This window comes from Lagopus leucura, unplaced genomic scaffold (assembly GCF_019238085.1).
Source record: "Lagopus leucura isolate 7727_CA_CO unplaced genomic scaffold, USGS_WTPT01 Super-Scaffold_100021, whole genome shotgun sequence".
In the NCBI taxonomy this organism is placed as follows: Eukaryota; Metazoa; Chordata; class Aves; order Galliformes; family Phasianidae; genus Lagopus; species Lagopus leucura.
Genome location: NW_024962274.1, coordinates 9,037,160 through 9,060,888, shown reverse-complemented (window position 1 = coordinate 9,060,888; position 23,729 = coordinate 9,037,160). Strand labels below are relative to the sequence as shown.

At 41.1% G+C, this 23,729-nt stretch overlaps 1 protein-coding gene across 2 annotated transcripts in view; it reads right to left on the bottom strand.

The window, feature by feature from the left end:
• Nucleotides 1-22,762, bottom strand: part of SLC25A36 (solute carrier family 25 member 36) — a 31,339-nt gene extending 8,577 nt beyond the window's left edge. For both annotated transcript variants that reach the window (XM_042878272.1, XM_042878273.1), the window contains exons 1-4: nucleotides 22,639-22,762; nucleotides 15,284-15,454; nucleotides 9,195-9,272; nucleotides 6,000-6,100 (exon numbers count right to left, since the gene is read on the bottom strand). In XM_042878272.1, the coding sequence (XP_042734206.1) occupies nucleotides 6,000-6,100; nucleotides 9,195-9,272; nucleotides 15,284-15,454; nucleotides 22,639-22,679 (391 nt within the window). In that variant the 5' untranslated portion in view covers nucleotides 22,680-22,762. The remainder of the gene's footprint in view (nucleotides 1-5,999; nucleotides 6,101-9,194; nucleotides 9,273-15,283; nucleotides 15,455-22,638) is intronic.
• Between the last annotated feature and the right edge of the window lie 967 nt (nucleotides 22,763-23,729).

The window sequence follows — 23,729 nt, the reverse complement described above, 5'->3', positions numbered from 1 at the left end:
TAAGGACAAACTATGGGGTTTAGAAGCTACTAAAACTGAGTTACATTTCTGTGCCAAAACAGCAAGAACACCTCAGCAATTTCAGTGATTAAATATATTTTTAAATTGACTAAATTAAAACTAAACTTCCTGTGAACTCACTGCATAGATCATACAGGCTTTTGGCTGATGCTTTTTTGACACACTACTTAGTTTTTCTCTGTCAAGATAACATATAACCTTTCATAGGATGAAATCCTAACAAGCCAGAAGTGTTTTATACCTGCATTTCACGCACTTCAAATAATTATGTGAAAACTTAAAGCCCTCAGGGACCTATCTAACAGCACTGGATGATTTAAAAACATGACATCTGCAAAAAAACCTTCTGCAGTTCAACCAGCCTTTCTGACCTGTCTGCCACATTATGGCATAGGAATTCCGCTGATTCCAGCAGCACTTGACCCCGAACTGAACTAAATGTACACTTTGTATTTTCATGTTCCTATCTCAAATCAGAGTTTTTCCACAGGTACAGTTCCTGTTGGATACTAGAAATGAAAATGACTGAAACAGACTCTTTGAAATAAGGTGGGGGAAAATAACTAACTTCCCCTACCACACACGTACTCCAGGAAAAGGCTTCTCTCAAAGCTGAGATCCATTCCAAAATCCCTTCTTAATTTGAGATGTTTAATAAGTTGAACAAGACCAAAATACTTTTGCATTCCTATTTATCTCAGGTACACACTCTGGAATTTCATTAATGTTAAACTGTGTTTTGCAGTACTATTAGCTCGGTACTTTCTCTTTCCTATTCAGCCCTGGTCTCTAAAGATGCTTTATTTGTAACAGGAAACAAAGATGAGATCAGAGGCAATATCTGAGTGACAGCATTTGCCCAGAGCAGCAGCCTCATTCTTCAAGGCAGGCTGAAAGGAGTATCCTGGAAACTGCCAGTGAATGGCGGCTGGCACAGGACACAGCTGACTCTGTTCAAACATGCTTTCCTTGGGTTGCTGTATACATTATTTAAGAACAGCACTGCTAACTGTAGGCTCGGACTTCTAGCAAAAGCTGTTTTATCCCCAGGGCTGCCACAAGCCCAAGCAGCACGAGAGCTCTATCAAAGCTTTCAAATCAAAGAGCCTTCAGCAACTCAGGTTTCAACATGAAACAACCACAAAACTCAATTCTTAGAAGTAACGTAGTAAAAATACAGTCAGTAGAAGAAAAATAAAGAGTTGAGTGATGCTGCCCTCAAGGAAGAGGCTCCAAAATATAAGCATCCAGAATTTTGGGATCTTTGATAAGATAAGCTTTTCTTTACGTATACAGAAAGCCTATATCACAAGTATTGCTTTAGAAATGAAGGTGAAGGATTCCCAGCAACTGCTAAGCAGCTCTCATTTTTTCCTTTTTTTTTTTTTGGATGCTTAAGAAGTATTCAATGTTGACGTACAGTAAAGCATTTTAACTTTATCAACGTGGTATATCCTCAAGAGATTAAGATTGCATTACAAACGCAGATCAATCTAGCAGTACCAGAAACTCCTGTACTTCTATGTTTTAGTTCTGCGAATTCCTATCCAAGTCTCAAATTGAAAACACTATCTCAATTGACTTTTTGAGCTATTCCAGCTAATGACAGGTAAGATCCCAGGTATTCCTACTTATGCATCATATTTCAGAAGTTATATATATTTTTAGATCTATAAGCCAATGTAATTGATACAGACGCATGTGAATATGGAATGCTGAATCAGAAATCCAAAATAGTAAAATAAAAGCAAACCGAAAGAGAAAACAGAAAGACAGAAGAGACACTGTAGACATATTAAAAAGGAAAAGAAAAAAGGAGGTCTTCAAAATAACGTGACAACAAATATCAGCTGCAGCATTTTAAAGGCAGCTCCGGGACACTCGAAAAATAAAAAAGCCTTGTTTAACCCAGTAAGGGACACTGAATTAGCCAACAGAGCTAAGTAAAAGTAGCAGCTATCAGTGAAAGGTATTTTCCACCTTTCCCTGAACCGCACAGAAAAAATTAATTCAACAGAGTTCAGGAGAAGTGTTGTCTTTGCACAATGCACACAATGTGTATTCAAGGTAATGAAAGTGAATTCCCCTTAATTTGTTTATTTAATAGATATTACAAACCCAACGTGTGGTTCTTACACTAGAGGCTGCAAGAGACGCTCAGTTCAGTACTCACGAGGTTTAAGTTAGTCCATATTTCTGCAGGAAGTGACCTGCGGGTGGGGAGCATGAGATGACACGATCTCACTCTTTTCACGGGAGAAATGTACAGTAAATGCCTAAAATAGACACAGGCTTTTCTGTATCATAACAACAAGCAGTGACCTCATCAGACACATGTGTACAAATCGAATCCCATTGGAAGGGTTTGTGAATTATTTTGAGATTCTAACTTTTTTCAGGTAAAAGTTTAGGAAAAAAAGAAAGAAAAATAATCAGAACAGGCCACAGATAATAAAATAGTTGCATAAAATGCACTGAGTACTGAAATTTCTGCTCATTTGCAGCAGTTCAATTTTACATCTCCATATACTTACCTATGTACGAGATGGCTAAGTGAACCCTCCTCCTTTCCCACACCCTTCCAAATATCACTCAAAAAAAAAAAAGTAGGCCTGCCTCAGGACTGAAAAAGCAAGGTGGATGCCTTATGAAATTGAAGTTTCTAGTGTCAATAATCAGCGACTTAAATACACAATTTACTTGGTATTTAGTTAACTGTGTACACCAAAAACCTACATTTTATCTTCACTAAGAAAGAAAGCAGTCCCAAACAAAAAAAATAGATCTACACTAGCATTGATTGGGTTTGTTTGCTAGTAGAGTTACAAAAAGAACAGCAATAGTACTTCAGGCAAAGTAGCTTTGAAGCAGATTTGCAACAATATTGCCTGAATGATGCTATTAATCATTAAAAAGCAAATCAGAAAGCCATACAGGAATCAAGTATCCCATTCAGTTCTTAAGTTTTTGTTCTCTGCTGGGATAAAAGATGCTGAGCAAGTGAAATGAGAAGGCAGAATTCACAGTGAATCTGAAAATTTAGCCTAACTTTGGAATGTACAGAGAAACTATCTTCATACAGCAAACACTCATTCTTGTATGTATGCTGCAGCTCCACTCACCGTCTGAGCTTTCAGTAAGAATCGTGTAATACGTCAGGTGGTAAGCAAAAAGTAATCTAATACTTTGTGGGGATACATTGGTATTTTAGAGTTGAAGGTGATGCAAATTATATTGTAGAAGCTAGCACACAGGAAAAGAAAAATATTTTCTAATTGCATAAGGCATCAGTTACTGATATGTAGCATAATTCATCCTCCTCAGAAAAAAAGCAAATATACTGAAGTGTAAGTAAAACCAACAATCTATGCTTCATCTTGGGAAGGAAGAATCAAGCCTAAAACCAAGGAGGTCTAAAATACTGTACCTCACTTTCTTGCTTCCAAAAATGCCACGTGTATGAAGTAACCTGCTTTGCAATAACGTCAGTCTAGCGTGGGACATTTACGTATTAACATCAACACAAGTAAACAGTATTTCAAGTTTAGTGAAGTTCACTGCTTACAGTGCTTTGATACAACATATTAATGAAATAAAGCTATGGATAACTTACAGATTTTTTTAAAAACTGCATGTTTGCATCACTGTATTTTTCAACCTATAAGAAAAGTTTTGTAAGTGCAAACACCACCTCATACTCATTACGCATCAAAAACCTCTTAATTAAGACTGAGGCACTCATTTCCTTACTGAAACCAATGGCAGCTGCAAAAGAAAAATTAATGCTGATTATTTTTGCTAGTTGTAGTGTTTATCCAGCTTGCCAATTCTGCAATTTTAGGTTCCCAAGCATATTACAGCAAACTTCTGTTAACCTCTTTAAGTCAAGCAGTTAGGAGGTCTCATTTGATTTTGCCCCTGTTCTTTTGCCATTTCCTTGAGATGATTTGCATCACATAGCAATACAAACCTTGCTGGTAAAACTTAACAGGTGCTTTAAGTGCATTGTCTGAAATATATCAGAATTATAAAAACAAGGTTAGCATGTTCCCAAAAAAAAAAAACCAGTTAACACACTGTTTATAAGTACAGTCCTTCACACATTTATCAAAACAGCAGTTGTACTGAGTGCAAAGAAATTCTTTGTAAAAGAACCTTCTTGTGCAGGTCTTCCAAAGAATGTTTAAAATTTACAAAAGAAATGTGACCTGCAGCATGAACCTGAACTGGGCATTCAGTTTCATTAGGTATATGATTTAAGAACAACTGCAGAACTAGGCAAGTGTGAGAAAGATAACAGCCACATAAATATTCAACAACAAAGTGACTGCAAAAAAAAGCAAATAGAAGTTTGGGCTAAAATACATTTACCTCAGCCTACATTTAGCAGCAGTCTTAAGTGCAAGTGCAAAACACAATCTTCTGAAAGGGAAGCAAGTCAACAGGCACATACAGAACTCCCTGAAAATCTGTGTCTCAAGTCCTTGGGAAAGTCATTACACCACAACTCCACAAAAGTTCTTTCCATTATGGATAGTGGACAGTAAGTTCAAAGGTACAGCAAATCAATTCCTCATTTGTTTGTAGTAATACATGAGTTTGACAGTATGATCTTCAACTGAGAATAATCTTTTCCTCCCTCCCTAGCATCCATACATTTTCCCCCTTTAGAATTCAATTTTTGCTTTATTCTCTTAACAAACAGCTGAAGACAAGAAAAAATAATCATATAATTAGGATTTCTGAAGTGATTAGCTGATGAGGATCAACTTTTCATGAAACTCCTCCCACTTCATGCTACTCACCTACAAATAAAACACATACTGGTAGGTGGGAAGAAATACTCTATCATTTGAGAACCCTATTTTGCCTGTTTAATATAAATGGCTGTCCTCACGTCTGTAACTTAGAAGGTTAAATACTGCCACTATACTTCTCATATGATGGAGCTAAGCATTAGTGTATTATTTAACTAAGAAGCTAACGTCACTTAAATTTACTACTGTACATAACAATTTCTTTGTAATAGATCATTAGCAAGTATTAAACAGAAGTCATTCTGATCATCTTTTTGTCAACATCCTGGGCAGCCCATTGACTGTGAAATTTGGCATGAATTAGAAAATTCAAAAGCCTATATATAATAATACTGCAGAATTCATCCTTGACTATCTATGACCCATGCAGAAAAACTTCTTAAAATTTGTTTCTGTATTGAAAACACAGGCAACAACAGGCAAATTGTGAGCTCGATTTTTTCAGGTGAAGTCTGTTATCAGAACCTTTAATTCCTCATTAGCAATCCCAAAGCACAAAACATGTAAGTTAAGTAACAACAAGCACTGCCAATTGCTAAAATGCACTGAAGTCACATGGTAGATTAAAGGAATTCATTTTCAGAGAAAATATATGAATATGGTGGAAGTCTGCTCTACTATGGCACTGTAGTGGTTGAATAAACTTCACATAGATCAGTGTTTGAGCAAAGGATGTTTGGGGGAGGGAAGATGGACAACTGTTACATATAGTTATACAAATCTGTAGGCATGTTTCAGAAAGACAAAAATAGGTCAGACATATAAAGCTGCAACAGAAAACATGAGCATAAAAAATAGATTAAGAATTATTTAGCCAAAGTTCAATGCACACAGTGCTGTTTATAGTTTGCAGAACAGATAACTACTGTATTTAAAGCATTCAGTTGTGTCACAATTTACAGGTGAGGAAGCAGACATGCAAGTTTTCCTTGTAAAGATTATTCACACAGTTTAAAGATTTTCATTAACACTAAGTGCAATGTTTCTTGTGCATATTTCTCCAAGTGCCTTTTATAACAAGGGGCCAAAACAGGTAACAGCTACCAAAAGTCATTCAGCCGCCAAACATTTTCTGCTTTTTTTCCCCCACACATTTACAACCAACTCTCGTTTGTCACTAGGACTACAGAATGAAGAAGCTATAAAGTTACAGATCCTTACCTGCCACACCAGCTGAAATCATGTGTACCTGGGTAGAATCTGGATTGAAAATATTGTTCAACTTTTCCTTGCAGTTTGAGTAAGCAGCAAAATATATCGCTCTAAAAGTAGAACAAGATGTGAGTTATGCTGTTTTATGTGTTGATGCCCTTACAGGCAGTAAGGAAAAACTGCTCAAGGAATAATTCCTGCAAAGCAATGGGACTATTTTAGGAATGACAAAATGAGAACACCAAGGGGAAGGATGCATAATTGAAAATGCAGCAGTGGCTTGTGTGACAGTAAGAAATCTACAGCCAGGAAGGCAAAATAACAGACCTGAAGGTATATTGCTCAGTATTTCTGTAACAGCCCAACTTTGTTCTAATGACATAACTGTTTTCAGCATTACAATCTGAGAAGAATAGGGCTTTTTGTTTGGTTGTTTATTTTAAAAACCAAACAGAGCAGATTTAATAACTTCAGGTTATAAATATTTATATTTAAAATGCTTCAGCAGCTGTAAACATGGGATCTGAGTTTTCTTTCTCTAGCCTCGTATTTAGAATGGGCACTTTGCTTTTTTCCTTAATACATTACACAGAAAGCACTTGTGCTACATTCAAATCTGCAAGCTGGTATCAAAACAAAGCTAGACAAAAATCATGTCAATGCAGTCATAAGAATACTTGTTTTCATTCATTAAGGCCATAAAGCTGATATTAAGTACATAAAAAAAACTTACATTTGAATTTGTAACTCAGGTTTTTTCAAGCATCTTTACAAAAGGAAAAAGTAATACAAGTTTTCACGAACAGAACATCAACCTCATTAGCTGTGCAAACAAGTTTTTCTTTATTACAAGAAATGATAAAGTGTTTGCTAATGGATGTAATTTCTAAAATGGAATCTGGACCCAGTTAAGTATACTGGATACGTTATAAAACATGCTGCTCTACAGCTTATTTAAACAAAGAGCTGCTGTTAAATCCACTTAGCTAGTGCTTAATTGAAATGAAGTAGTGGACGAAAACAGTCTGGAGGGGAACAGGGATGTGCCTGTTTATAAGGCATTAGACCAAGAGGACATTTTAGCATGAACACCGAAGAAAGCAAGCTAGCTAGATGCAAACAGAAATTATTGAAAAGAAATTCCCTAATAAGTTCTTAGCAATTGAGGCTATTCTTCATTGAGGGTAGTCACTTCAAAATGGAATTCAATGCTACGTAATAATGACTGTTGTAATGGATCTTTTAAGCCTCTTGCAAAAAGAAAACAAAAGCTGATTAAGGGAGGAAAAAAAAGCAGCAAATGCTAAATTGTCCAAGAAATTACTACCCCTAAACAATAACAAAGAGATCAGTGAGCCTTTATGGGTCAATAAATGAGATGTAAAAATTACTTTATTTTGTAGAAGGAAAAAGTGAGAACTGCAAGCACAAGACTGCAGTCCACACATGGTGTGCATCCCCATGGTTTTAGTAGCATAGAGGGAATAAAGCTGCAGGTTCTAAAGAAGGAAGCTACAACTACACATTGTTTTGTTACAGATGAACACAGAACACAACAGGGGAGATTAAAGGGACAGGAGGTGAGAGAACTTCCTAGGAAAGGCATCTGTTGGAACCAGAGAAAGCCGCAGTGCTGAACATTCAGATCCAGACTACACTATCATCAAGTCCACTCTTCAGCACAGAAACTATCTAGATTACAAATGGGGAAATTAATTATTCTAGCCTTCTCTCACTTTCGTTTTCCCTCACCTGCTATCTATATTTTTTGTTGGTGGTTCCTAGTTCAGAGATACACATAATATTGTATTTGGCAAAGTCTTCAGATGCTAACTGCCCACTGACAGCAGATTAAGAGACAAGATCTTCCTTTCATTTTTGAAGAAATTACATTCAGAATGCTGCAACATTACATATTACATATTGGTATCCCATAGGTATCAAGAATACAAAGCTACAATCACTTCAGCTTCTCCAAACACCAGTGCTAAGTTAGTGACCAGAAAATACCTAAACTATTCAAAATACTTCAAAAAAATCAGCCGAAATTAGAGTATTCCAACTGCTGGATGATGCTTTATTCATACAGAGAATCTACAAAACTCCACCTCATCTGATTCAAATAGAAGACAAAGCAATGATGAATAGAAAACCCAGCTTAATAACATTTTCCAAAAGCATGCAAGGACACTGAACCACAATAGTTAAGATACTTCCCAAAATCAGTGTGCAGGAGATGGGAAATAATATCTTCTGTTCAGATAAAAAGAAAACAACGGAAGCAGGGTACAAAGTCAAGGGAAGAATAAAATCATTACGACTATATATTCCTGATGCAAAAAATATTTCATCTTAAAAACAGAATAGAAAAGAATGAAAATGGGCCAAAAAAGACCAGCTTCACTCAGGATTAAGCAACCATAATAGTCTTACAAATCTTTGCTTACATATTCCTCCTTAGATATTCTGTTTTTCAATGAACTGTGGCTAATACTTGTATGCAAGGACCAACACAAACTTGGGCATAATCTACACCTCACACTGCCTGACACTAATAGTAGGGTAGCTACTAGGGTAGCATTTCAACCAATGCAGAATAACTGACAGCAGTAATACCACTGCCACTTAGACCAGGTTTACATTCTGACCTGCTTTATTCTCTGACACTGCCCTTCTGCCCTTTGGAGTTCAGCCTGCTGCTGGATCTGCTTAATCTGTGACGGGTGTTAAGTTTCACCATACTCATTCTTATCTTTATTCACATTTTATAAGGCCAGCAGTCTGTGCTTCACCAGAATTTATGTAGAAAAAAGAGCCAGTGTTTTGCCTATGGTCATACAATTACTTTCCAAATGATGGATTAACTGAAGGCTAACTCTATGCATAAGGTACAAACTTCTGTTTACAAATGCAACTCCTTACACATACTCCTTTTTAACTGGTAGAAACTCAAGAGTAAGGAATAGCATACAGAACAAGGCATTAGGAAATGCTGAGACACCCGGTGCAGGAATGTGGGTCTGGAGCAGCAAAGCATGAGTTGTTCAGTATTTTCAGATACCATCTATCCCAGGAACAAAAGGATAATTACTAGTAAGTATTTAGACTGCAATAACTCACTTGAAATAAGCCCTCAATCTCTTGAAAAATACACAGCAACCAAAATTTCACTGAAATTATTCCACTTCGAATATCTGTATTTACCTGGAAGGAGCAACGCCTACCAAGTTAGGACCCAGCCCTCTAAACAGAGAACGAGGACCTTCCTTTTGCAAGATCATCCTAGAAAACAAAAGCAACAATATTTTAATATTCATATCAAATTTAATGAATGCATTGACCAGAGTCAACATGGCATCATCATTTTAAGCTTTGATCTTTGTGTATAGCTTTGACAATGCAGTGATGACCACATTTCCCAGAATCAGCATAACATTTCATTATTGCTTAACGTACCATAAAAACCAAAGAACTGAAGGCAGAAGTCTACACAGACTTTTCTCAAAGATCAGATTCTACCTATGATGGTACTCATTGTTAATATGCTTAAGTATCCTTTTATTAGTGAGAAAATACTGAGCACTGAAGTGGTCACATTTCTGTAGGCTCTTTTAGATGGCATTAGGGAGAAATGGCTTTAGAGAGATTCTGTCCCATATTCCTTTCATACTCCTTAGCTCTCAGATTTTGAGAACTTTTGGGGGTAAAAAGGGCAGAGCATGGAGGAAGGGAGTTATAAAGTTATAAAGATTCAGTTACAGGAACAGCTGTAAGCCTCCTGAGAGCATTCACTTTGTTGCTAAAATCATGCCCAGCCAAGCATATATTTTACAAGCTCCTACTTACCCTTCTCATAAAGACAGAAACCTCAGTATGATTTTGCATGTACTGCCCTGGTTTGATTCTACAAGATTAACTACAGTAAGTCACCTGTCATCTGTCGAGGGAAGCAGACTTTCAGATACGAAGCACTGCCTTCTCTGTTCCCATGCAGGGCCCACATCAACACGTTAGAGAACCCCGTCTGTCCCATTTTCATGATTTTGATCTGCGAGACCTTTGTAGCAAGATTCAAGCTGCAATACATGTGAGCTCTAGCAGTACACACTCCCTCACCCCTCCAGTCCTTCATGTTTCCCTGCAGGGCTTCCTCCTACACTGGTATGCAAGTTCACAAAGCTGCAGGTGCCTGTGTCACTGCTGCACCACAATACAGCTCTTTCTGTGACTGAGGTACTCAACATCTTCTTTCTATCGATTGGGTAAAAAATTATTAGTAACCACTTAAGACAGAAGGTACTCAGTTACTAAGTTTTCAACCAAAAACGCATTCTTTGCATTACTCTTTCTACAAGATAGAGATTATTTTGACTTTGATGTCCCCTATAATAAAAGGAAATGGAAACATCCAACATGAGAAGTGGCCCTTCCTTGAGGCTTGGAGGCTTTCAATCCTCCATCCAACAGCAACAGTTGAACAGTTCTGAACCACTGCCTGCATGTTCCTACCCAAGCAATGTTGCCAGCCATGGAGCTGGTCTTCTCAAATCACTACTGAAGACAATTCTCACCTCCTCTCACAAGCAAGAAGCCTCTTGTACTGTCCTAATCTTATAGGAACCAGATTCACTATAAATATAATTCTGGAAAAATTGCTTGGATGGCAGAATTCCATGTGACCTCCTGTCTTTGTGAGACTTGCAGAGAAACAGGGAATACAGAAAGTCAGTTGATAGATCTCAGAGGAGGAATTACTAACAGAAACACTTGGAATATCCGTCCCACCTAACTGTGGTTTCTTAAAGAGAGACCAAGCTGAAAACTGCAGCAAGATTTTTTGGTACAGAGGATATCCACAAATCAATTTCAGTGAAACCTAACTGATAGATGAAAGCTATCTGTAGCATAGAAAGAGATTCCAGAATCATTCTGATTTCCTGAAGCAGAAATTGTGTATTTCACAACAGCTCTGCCATCAAATCAAACCAAAAGTTTAATAAGTTTATTCTCAGTAATCAAAATAAAATAGTGGTTCTGAACTGTTGCATCAGTATAAAGAAGTCATCGTGACTATCAGGAATGCTGGCATATAATGTGCCCAGCAATAAGTTAGCTTCATATCCATAATAGTTACTGAGGTCACTGAGTCGCTTCACAGAATTAGTGTACTGAATACATCCAAAAGTGCTTCAGAAATCCTCTTTACTTCAGCATATCTGCCATCCTGAAACCATTCTAATACTTACACAGAAGGAACTATCGGAAAAATTCTTAGCACAGAGTTCAGCACAGTCACAGTATCAGATTATAGCAAAACTGAACTGAACATGCAACCCGTGTTCCCAAAGCACTCATACTTTAACATTAATCACCTACAACATAAAGCACTGCACATATTCACAGAATCACAGAATCACCCAGGTTGGAAGGGACCCCAAGGATCATGTAGTTCCAACCCCCCTGCCTAGCAGGGCCACCAAACATACACATTCAGATCAGGTTGCCCAGGACCCCGTCCAACCTGGCCTTAAACACGTCCAAGGACGGGGCATCCACAACCTCCCTGGGCAGCCCGTTCCAGGGCCTAACCACTCTCCTAGTAAAGAACTTCCCCCTAACATCCAACCTAAATCTTCCCTCCTTCAACTTAAAACCATTTCCCCTAGTCCTGCTGTTATCAGCCCTTTTGAAGAGTTTACTCCCCTCCTGGGTGTAGGCTCCCTTCAGGTATTGATAGGCTGCAATGAGGTCACCCCGCAGCCTTCTCTTCTCCAGGCTGAACAAGCCCAAGTCCCTCAGCCTGTCCTCATAGGGGAGGTGCTCCAGCCCCCTGATCATCTTAGTTGCCCTCCTCTGGACCCTTTCCAAAATCTCTATGTCTTTCTTGTACTGAGGGCTCCACACCTGGACACAGTACTCCAGATGGGGCCTCACAAGAGCCGAGCAGAGAGGGACAATCACCTCCCTGTCCCTGCTGGCCACCCCTCTCCTGATGGAGCCCAGGATCCCATTTGCCTTTCGAGCTGCCAGAGCGCACTGCTGGCTCATATTCAGTCTCTCGTCCATCAGGACCCCCAGGTCCTTCTCTGCCGAGCTGCTCTCAAGGACCACTCCTCCCAGCCTGTACAGGTGCCTGGGGTTCTTCCGGCATATTATATGTAGGCATGCACATATATGAAATGTGTATAAAGCAGCAGAAACCTCAGTGCTTTTGCAAAACTTATAAGTCTCCCATTTTTTTTCTTCTGGATCTACAGCATCCTAAGACTTCTCAAAGCAACAAATAACAGAAGTGACAGAAGAATTTCCTTCGACAGGAAGCAGGCAAGACTACAATGGCGATAGTTACTGATGCTCTTCTGCATTCACAGGCATCAGCTGGAGGAGTTACAGTCTACTCTGAAAATGACAAACTTTTTGAATTAATGAGATCTCAAAGTCTGTACTGTTTATCAAAAGCAGTAAATGGCAAATCTGCGACTGGGAGAGCAGCAGTAATGTTTCATTCAGCCCCAGTTGACCTGCAAATATCATGTGAGTAAATTGCAATGCAAAGCTGATCAGATTTCTATCATCAAGACCTCTGGCTTAAACTCAGCAAAGTTAGACACAAAAGGCATCAGCAATATGATATACACCCAACGGATATTTAGGAATAAGAGAATTCACTTCTGTTGCCAGAGAACACAGGTTGCCTGCACTGGCTCATCTGAGTTTATTTTCCTGGCACAGATGCCTCTGATATCTCACCACAGTTGACTGTTTAGGTGAAATGATTCCACAACAGTCACTTAAACTGAAATTCCGACTTCACTTGCACAATTCATCCTACTTTCAGACGAGGACTGTAAGCTCATGCACAAGACTTGGAGCACTGCACTCAAGTTAGTATGAGAAAAGACAACCAAATCCTGACCCTGCAATTCTGAAAACATTAAAAAAAATCTTCCACGCAAGCAGCTATTTGGGTACAAGCTCTATTTAAGCACCATCTTCTAACCAGATAAACCCTAAATCTTACACAGCAATTGCCAAAAGAGACTGCCTACAAATTACTTCACCTAATTACTCAGACCAGCAGTAGCTGGTCTGAAGCTTAACTAAGTCTTTCTAATGCAAGGAGCAATAACAGACCCTTCCTGGAAGAGAACTATCCTCTTATATCCAAATTCTAAAGCTACCTTCCCATAACTGGCTAGCTAAGCCCCCCAAAGTGAACTCTACCTGTGATCAGACTAGCAGTAGAACTGTGGACAGAGACCTCTTCTGCTGCTACTTCATGAAATAAGCACTCACGAGAAGGGGAAGAAATGCAGTCATAGAATCATTAAATGACTTGGATTGGAAGGGACCTTAAGGATCATTTATTTCCAAGCACCCTGCCGTGGACAGGGTTGCCAACTACCAGACTAGGCTGCCCAAGAGCCTATCCAACCTGGCCTTGAACACTGTCAGGGGTGGGGTATCCACCACTGTTTTGGGCAACTTGTTCCAGGGCCTCACCTCTTGCCAAGTAAACAATTTCTTCCTAAATCTCCCTGCTTTTAGTTTAAAACCATTCCCCCTTGTCCTGTCACTATCAAACCATGTAAAAAGTTTCCCTCTCTCCTGTTAACTACCGTGAAGTACTGGAAGGTTGCAATGAGGTCTTCCTGGGGCCTTTTCTCCAAGCTGAAAAAACCCACCTCTCTCAGCCTGTCTTCCTAGGAGAAGCGCTCCAGCCTCTGGTCATCCTTATGGCCATCCCCTGGACCCACTCCAACAGCTTTACATCTTCCTTACACTGGGCCCCAGGCCTGGACACAGTACACCAGAGAGACCTCATGAGGGCAGAACAGACGGGGACAATCATGTCCCTCATTCTGTTGGTCACCCCTCCTTTGATGCAGCCCAGGATACTGTTGGCTTTCTGGGTTGCAAGCACACACTGCTGGCTCATGTCAAGCCTTTTTTTTTTTTCTCCATCAGGACCCTCAAATTGTTCTCTGCAAGTCTGCTCTCAGTGAGTTTTCCTCTCTGTTCAAAGAGGTGCCATGCAATTAAAATGTCCCAGGTCACAGCAAAATTAGAACATACTTAACTCTTACTAGCTCTAAGAAGTGTCACTAGGCACATGTCTACTAGAAAACACCAAATGGCTTCTAGTCTCTGTTTTCATCAACATTCATGATCTGGACACAAACCAAGTTAAAATTTTGTATTAACAAATCCAGCATCTAATTGGACTTCTTTGTAAGGGATCTACATAGACTGGAGAGTTGGACAATCGGTAGTATGAAATTAAACAAAGAGAACGCGGGCTTCTGCACCTAGGAAGAGCAATGCCAGAAACAGCTACAAATTGGTAAACAAGTGACTGGAGAGCAGACCAGCAGAAAGGATCTGGGGCTGATGGCTGACAGCAGGCTCTACATAAGCCCTGACAGCCAAGAGGGCAAGCTACGTTTTGGAGTGCATTAAATACACCAAAAGAATGCATTCAATACATTACAATGCATGAAAAAGATGCAATTCTCTCACCACGAGCATTGGAGAGGCTTTGCCTTGAATACTGTGTACAGATCTGGGCTCCACAATATGAAAAGGAGGTTAAGAATTGAAAACATCCAGAGGAGAGCAACAAAGCTGGTAACAGGGCTGGCAGGTGCATCCTGTGAGAAGAGTCTGGGGTTGTCCAGTCTAGAGGCAAGGAGGCCTAAAGGTGACCTCACTGCTCTCTGCAACTCCCGGAGCAGGGGAGGCAGAGAGGCACCATGCTCTGCTGCTGAGAATGCACTGGGAGTGATTAAGAGCTGTGACACGGTAAGATCAGACTGGATGTAGGAGAAACTTCCCTGTGAGGATGGCCAAACATTGGAAGAGGCTTCCTAGAGAGGTGACTGATGCTCCATGCCTGTCAGTGTTCAAGTGCCCTCAGTAACATACTTCAACTTTTGTTTAGCCTTGAAGTGGTCAGACAATTGGACTGGGTGATCTTTTTAGGTCCCTTGCAACTAAACTGTTCTAATTTTAAGTGTCAAGAGTGCTCCCACTGGGTTTTGGGGATGTAGGCTGGGGTCATGAATTCCACAAGATACGCATGCTCTGGATAGTGCAAGGTACAGACTCAAAAATGAAAGACACTTGGAAAGCTAGAATGTGAAATTTATAGTTAAATAGCAAAATACAGGAAATGTAAAAGTGAGATGACAGATACAGAAGTCCATCTTTTACACAGATTTATCCATTTGTCTAGCACACCTCCCCCTCTGGCCCTAAAACCAAATCAAATAGCTAGTAACGTGTACACTCACTTCAAACAATGGAGAGGTCCAGGAGAAACTCTAGTTACTCGATTCACACTAGCACCATTCACAGTGTTGAGATGAACTTCAGAGATGTACAGAGTCACAGAAGAAGACTGCAACCGTGTTTTCACAACTTCCAGTGGACATGTCAGAATTGCACCAACAGTACCTCCACACCTGCAAAGAGAAACAAGGTCACTATTTTCTAAACTGCAAAGAAAATAAAGAACACAGTAATGTTACACAGAGCAGAGATGAACAGCAAACAGTGAAGAAATAACAGTATATGCATGATAATGGTGTAATGACTTGTCCTTGAAGACAAGCAAACTATTGACATTTAGTGAAAATTTGAACAGGCAAATAGAAACTTTCCCCACATGGTGAAGATGCACTGTCTTCAGCACATGCTTTTAAATCCATTCTGGAAAGTCACTCAGCATTTCAAATGTTTAACTGCCTGTAGTAAATGTTAACTTTTTTTTGAATGTTCAATGAGTTCCTGGTCACAAAGGAGATGCCAAAAATCCTTAAGAGTAGAGCATAATTTGTGCAGCATGCACACAGAGCTATGCTCATCACTCTTAGGAAAGCTAGTAAAAACTGTACTGTGGCAATTTATTAAATTAGAACCAACAATCTCCCTTTGCATTTCATGCATGGTACCATCAAAGTAATGCTTCACTGAGTATTTTTTGAGCTCTGCCCATTACACAGCATGAGACACTGGATCCCAAGTACTGAATGCTGTAGAGCTGAGTCTGGGAAGATAAAAGTCTGCCCCTCGTTTCTGTAAGAAAGCCAAACAAATGTGTGTGACTTACACTAGCAAAGTTCTCCCCTTTCTGCTACAGCGGGGTACAGCCAAGAACACGCTGCTGTTCAGCAGCTTTGTTCAGAGGATTTCTCAGGTGCTTGCTCATAAGCTAATTATTAATATGTACGTTCCTGTTTAACCATGACAATATACAACCTCTGAGAGAAGAATATCAAACCCACAAATTCTCATTCCAAAGATAACTCCAAATTCTTTGACACAACTGTTACAAAAAAAAGAGCTTGGCTTGAACCTTTTCAGAGACCAGCATTCTCTCAACTTCACCAAACACCATTCTTAAAATAACCAGGACATTTTATGCACCTACCCCCAAAACCAACCAATTTAAACTGCTCAATGCTACCAACACCACCACTAGCAACCACACAAATGAAATTCGTATTACATTCGAAGGGCTCAGCACTCTTTTCTCTCAAGCAAGAAGTAGAGCTGGTAATTGATCTTGGCAAGCACTGAGAAAAACATTATATTCCATTGGAAGCTTTTTTAAAAGCCTCAAGGTTTGTTTAATAGCATTTTTTAATGCTATTAAAGTCTTCCAAAATGAAAGGAGAATTCAGTACAAATTAGCAGTAATACCCAGAACTCAAGATTTCCTAGATCTCTGTGAAGAGTCTGTCAAGTATCACTTTTAGAGTCTATCATGTATAGCTGTTTTCTGCTGTAAATAATAAAAGAAATGGCAGCACTGCATCCTAACATGCTAATCTGTTTGTAAGAACTGAACTGAGTACCTTACAATAGCATTCAGTATGCTCAACTATTGCTGTTTAAATTAGCAATCTAGAGATAGCCTATTGCTAGAGCCTGGAAGCACCTTTTCCCAGCTCTAACTCCAACATTAAATTGAAATTTACCCTCTTACACATTTGAATTGAGGGAATAAAAGTTTGTCAGCTTGAAATAAAGCATCAGCACACGAAGATGGTAGCCAGTTTCCCAGTGCACTGTACAGAAGCAGTAAGACTGATACAGCTTTCAGAGTGCATCTCTGAGCGAGCATTTTACCTGCCTACTCTTCTAACATTAAGCTACAAATACATTTTTAAAATAAGACACAGACTAGACTCAAGACAGCTTGCTGGAACAATTACAGCAACAGCCCATCTTCAAGACAGACAACAAGCTGCTGTATTTCATGCAACTCAACAGCAGCAAGTGCTGCATGGCCATGAGCATGTGCAGGCAATGCAGGAAGCTAGCTTCAAGGTTTTTTTCATTTCTTGCAACCCCCGTTTCTGATCCCTCGGTATCTGCTTCCACTTAAGATCTTTCTGCATTTGATTTTGGGCAGGTTACATGAGGACTTTCAAGCAACAGCAAGAAAGTGCACAGTATGTAATGAGATAAACACTATGGAATGGGGAAGAAATGAGCAGGTGAGAAGTCGGCACCATTCATCAACAGGGCTCGGCATTTGGAGCCTTTAATGCTGCCAGCTCCACCATTACTCCACACTGGAAAATTTTTCTGAAGTTGAAGATTAACACCATCCTGGAGGCTGCATTTTGCACGCTCCCCTGCACCACTCCAGATCGCCACAAGGGATCGGTGCCTGGCTGCAAGAGCACTGGTTAGACTTCCCTCAGCAATGGAATAACAGACAGCTAGGGAATGGGACAGACACAGAACTTCACAGAGCTTGTTCCTTGACCAAGTGTGCTTACAGCAAGTGATGCTCTGTGATAACCGCCTGCTGTAAGGGCAGCTGGCAGCCTGTTCAAATTTACACACACTGTAAGAGAAGCAGCCATACACTTGCCTCCTTTTAAGAGCTGGGCACCCTTTACCTGCCATTCAGGTCATGATTTCAAATAATCAGCTCTCAGCACTACTTCTTACTGATGTGTTGGTTTTTTTCACTAAGCAGTTTAAGATGTCTTAGCAGAACTTGGTCACATCTTGCACATCTTCCACTAGTTATTGACAGTCTGGATTCAAAATCTCTCTCCCCATTTTCAAGATCTCCGATTGCCACTTAAAATAAACAGCTTGTAGTTAAATCAAGTGACAATTCAGTAACAATGTGACCTGTAAAAAATAACTGACTATTCAGAAACATGCCTCCTGTTCTGCCATTGCAGTATTTTATGTAGAAATATGCTTCTGGCCTTGTTAACTTAACACAGTACTAGGAATACATAAATGGCTACTGCTTTGAGCTCCAGACTGGCACTCCAAAAGCAGACAGCCATGAGCTCCAGCTTTCTAGGGGCTTCTTTTCTTTTCCTTCCCAATTTGTAGCTTAACACAAGTCAGGGAGTTGCAGAGTTCAGAAAAAAACATTTCTCAACACTTAGAAAATAATCAGATTTATTCTTCTCCTGGCTGCAAAGCAAGGCATTTGCTGACCTGGACACAGACTCAGTCCTTCATTCCAAATCTGCCTGTGTTATTTGTGGGAATACGCAAAGAAATAAATGTGCACATGCTTCAAAATCTAATCCCATTCCGCATTCAAATCCTAGGTTTTATTTCCAGAGACAGCTGGACAGGTGACCTTTTTGTCACCTGGTTGAGGATATCTGCTTAGGAATCACCACCCTTGTCCAGAACTGTTGCATACCTTCTGCTGTTGCTTTAAACCCTGCAGTAAAAGCAGAGACAGGTCTGTTACAGATGAGGATCTCAACACTTCAGATACTAGACTGACTACAAATGCTCCTACAAACATTCCCATTGCCTTTCAGCTCATCTATACTTATAACTACACCTATTTAAGAATCCCAAACTTCTATTCTTTTAGATAATTATGTATTCTATACAAACAAGATGCAGCCAGGTAGGCCTGACCTCAGATTCACCTTTCACAGTGTTTGTAACCACAGCCTCAGACTCCAAGATAACCCCTGACCCTGTTATCTTGCACCTACATTCATTCACTTATTTTACCAGCTGCTTCTCTTTCCTGTATGAAAATGAAACTTCCAGACAAGTACTGACTGACAGATGACACAGTAAGGAAAGCGAGTGCAAAACTGTTGAAAACAAACAAGCCACCTACAGACAGAGCTCCTGATGTCTTTCTCACTTAGAATAAATTCAGCAGTATCAGCATTTTCACAGCCCTGCCTTACAGCACAGTCGTAGCTGATTTTCGCATCAACAGATAACGTACAGATCCAGATATTAAGCTCACATATCCCACCTTCAAGACAATTTAAGGCTTTAACTAAGTACAGTTTTCAGAAACAACAAGAATGCACCTCATTAGCACATGGGTGTCATGACTCTCCTGCTATTATTCTGCTAAACTTGTATATTATTTACCTTTCTATCCTTAGCCTTACTGTCCTGGCTAGGAGCACTGCCGGCTAGAAGCCCCAGCTCCTTTATTCACTGCTAATACTTTTTGCCAAGGTTTAAGAAGTGAGTTTTAAGTTAACATCCATTAACTAAAAGTAATAATCAAATTGCTGTTTCTAATTAAGCGTAATAATGAAGTTCCTCTAATGTGCTGACATACCGAAACCTACAAATGAAAATTGGAAAAAATAACAAATGGAAAAGCATCACTGGCTTCCATTATCCAAAACAAACAGTAACACAAAGTGCAGATTCAATTAGGAGCCAGGGCAGATAAATACAACATGACTTCCATATCAAGTAAAGAACAGCTGAAAACATCAATCAACTTACAGGAAAATGTGAGAAATACATCAGCTTCACAATTTTTGAAACAGTCATTTTTATGCAATTTGGTCACCTCAGGGAGCAAAACCCAAGCTACCTTTAAGTAGAAATCGCTTACTCCCCCTTTACCCACCCCAAAGAAAAGTATCTGAACACAAAAATAAGCTCAAGTCAGGGCAGGAAGTTACTAACCTTGCCCTGTGCCTTACAACAGGAAGAACTGTTCTGAAAGACATTCAGGGTCAGGCCAGGAGTGAAAGTACTTCAAGGAAAAAGTTACTGGGTGGCCTGGTAACTCCATTACAGCTCAGCTGACTACTTCTGAAAGGCAGGAGAAATCCTTAGCACCACTCTACCTGCTCAGTTACTAATATCTTCTTGAACTGAAAAAAAGTTATTTCACCTGTGTAGTACCTGATCTTTCTAAACTACTTAGACTTTATATTAAATACATTATTTAAATTTTGACTGTTTCTACCACTGCAAAGATTCGGTAAGAACTCAAGTGATTCAATCTAAAATTTTATCAAGACAAATAGAGACTCCTCCCTATAATTAATCACAAAATAAATCAGAAAACTGCCCAATTTTCTGAAGAAGCAACAGAAATAAAGAAATTTCAGAAGTAAACCTATGACTGTCCAGCCCTGAACTCAGAAAAGCAGCCATCCATCTCCAACCCCAGATGGTCCTGCCTTTTGCTGAGGAAAGAAGGCCCTGGGCAAGTTCCCATGTTCTGATGGAATAAAATTTCACCACTTCAATTTATTGATGCTGCTAGAACTGATCCTCAAAATGAGTACTGAATTATTTTTAGACATAGAAGTACTATTTGGAAAATACTGGTCATCTTTACAGTAGGTATGTAGTTATGAAGCAGAAACAGATGGCATTCTCAGAAATGAAACTAACAGTAACATTGCTCAAGCTTTTTGGAAAGCAATAAGGACGCAGAGACAGGGGAAAAGAAGGATGGAGGAGGGATTATTAGAAATGAAGCTTCAACTTCCTGTATGAACTGGTAATTCCCCAGAAGTAGTGCAGTTTGACAGCTGGTGTTGAATTGTCATGAAACAAGTTAGGCAGCTACAGAAAAATCCCAGAATAGCCCCACCTACATTACAGAAACAGCAATGTCATCACTTACCCCCAAAGAAAATGGGAATTAAAGACTTGGTGTTTAACAAAACTTTTTTTTTTTTTTTTTTTTAGCAAAATGGTCAGCAGATTGAGACAATCATGTTGTTTTCAAACAATTCCTAGCGAAAACTAAAACAAAATTTCCTTCATTTTTAAGTTTCACTGAAGACTACAGATAGTTCAAGAGATCTATAGTCTACCATGCTAGAAAGAAGTCATGTGATGACCCAAATAACTTTCCTGCTGCTAAATGTGACCAAATATACGCTGTTTTGCTGACCTGTGATTACAGAAAACATGTGGCTGCCACATGAAGAAAAGTCAGCCTTTCCCTCACAATATTACCCTTGACCCAACTGGCTGCCAGCTACCTGCAGATCAGACTTTCCGTAAAAAAAAAGAACAACTTCGCTGAGCTCAGCAATCTTCACTTCAGTCTTAAGATTACAGGTTGGAACGCTGCCTCAGTCATCATGTACTGTTCCTTACTAATCTGCCTTTTGCAGAAAGTAGTTCAAGCTACTGGCTTTTTGTATGTTTATGAGGATATGAATTCTGAAGAAAAATACAGAGCACCACATTTCAGGTCTGTTAACATATAACCCCCCTCCTCTCAGCCAGAAGTTGCAGGGGGAGAGAACCTGCATAAGTACTAAACTGTATAATACAGGAAGCCAGGAAGGTGTGTGTGCTCACACATAGCCAAGCTACCCAGATCTGCTCACAAGAAACAGTGCAGTCTTCCACCTCAAACACTCCAGTCACAGGCACCATTTTGTAAGGGAGTAACACAAATGGAAACCCAAGCTTCAAGCTCACTCAGACATACATTATGTTCTTTGTTCTCTTCCCCTACTTCCATACAGCCACACTCACTGCCCAAATACATGCCTACATGCTACAGGAAACAGACTCTCCTTTTTTCTTTTAAGACAGGTGCTGCTCCTAGTCCACCCCTGAAGGAAACACAGGCACTGTAACTGGGCACTACAAAGCATTATAACACACCTACAGTTACCTGAGAGTTAACCCCAACCCGAGCAGGGCTACAAGGACCACGTGTTTACTTTTAACTGTGCTCTTCTCTCCAATTTCTTCTATCTTCGTGCACAGATGCTGCAGGCTACAAGTTGACACGGAGCCCCTCATCTAAAAGCAGTTGAAACAGAAGCAAGCAATGCTTGATCCTGAAGTTACCAGCCTGTCTGTAGACTGCTGGGAAGACGGGTACCTTCAGGTAACCTCACTGACACCGGGACAGCCCCACGCACAGAAAGATCAATTTATTTCTCCAAGGAAACACCGAACGAAGAAGAAACTTCTGGAGGAAGCGCGCAGTCCGCGAGTGCAGCCTCGTCGCAGCTCCGCCAGGGCTCACGTGCAGCCGGCGCCGATCTCGCCGCAGCCCAACGCCCGAACGGCCCGGCCTGCATGCACCTCATCGCCGCGGCGCGAGGGCCGGCTGTGCCGGTGTCCCATCGGGGCCCGGCCGCGCAGCCCCGGCCCGGGGAGGCCCGGAAGGGCCCGAGGGCAGCGGGAGGGAAGCAGTGCGCCGGGCGGGCCTCAACGCGGCCTGGGCGCCTCGCCTCAGCGCCCTCACGGCGGGCTCCGCGCCCCAACCCGGCGCGACGCGGCCCGACGCAGCCACGCGGGGACGGAGCGAGCGGCCCGCTCCGCCGCCGGGCCCGGTGTCGAGGCTGCCGCAGACGCCCTGCCCGCTCCCCCGGCGCGGGGGGGCGGCTTCACCTACCCGCCGGCGAAGAGATGCACCAGGGTGTCTCTCTGGCTCATCCTCGTCGCCTACACCCGGGCGGCAGGGAGCGGTGCCGGGCGCTTCCGCCCCGCCGGCTCCGGGCAGGCTCCGTACGAAGACGCACCGCGACCCCGCGGCTTCCTGCGCCTGGAGACGGCCGCGCAACCGGGGCGTGGCAGGGCTGCTCGCTCCACCCTTCGCGCCGAGCTGCTACGGCAGCACAGGGCATGGAAAGTGCTTCCGCATAAATATGCAATGAGCTTTAGGGTAAACAGAGGCTTTTATTGGCTGGAGGAGTGTGACGTCACCGCCCTTCCTTATATAAGACGGGCGCGGAAGCCGTTAGGGCTGTTTCTGAGGTAATACAACCTGTGGTGCTGAGCTGATGCGGTGCTTTGTGTTTTCTGCAGCCACCCTGTGTCTCTGTACTGTGAGCTCTTTCGAGAACTTTCTGTTTTCGGCTTTCTTGAAGGGTTGCTCCTCTGGGAGCTATTTGTGGTTGCTCTGATGCCCCCTGCTTCGGGGGGGGGGGGGCTGTGCAGTACCAGAAAACGAGGAGAGATGGGGATATCTGCAAGCGCTCGAAGTGCAGGCGGCCGCGGCACTGCCAGCAGGGTACACAGCTGAGCTTTCTTGTTCTGCTCCTTTCTTGTCTTGGGGCTCGTAACCTCGGCTGCCACATGGACGGTTCCTGTCAAAAAGGCAGTCAGAAACTTCCCGGGGCTTTTTGTGAAGTGAGTACAGTGAATTACTCGGGGTTAGAAACACTGTGGTCCCGTGTGATAGAAGTAATGCCCCAGCAGGATTCTTAACGTCACATACAAAACTGCTTTCTGAAGTAATGTTTTGAGAGCCTAAGAGTCTAAAAGCCAGCAAGTGTCTGGCAGGAGTTACATTCTTTTGCAGTGTGAATGTAACACTGCCTGAACAATGAGTGCGAGCTTTTTTCTTCAGTATGTATTTCTACTTCTTTGTAAAAATTCATCTTTTGCCATTTACTTCCAAATTGATCATTTTACCTTAGATAGTAATGTGCACTATTTACCCTTTAAGGACTTTTATCTTAATGACTGACATGTGGTACGTTC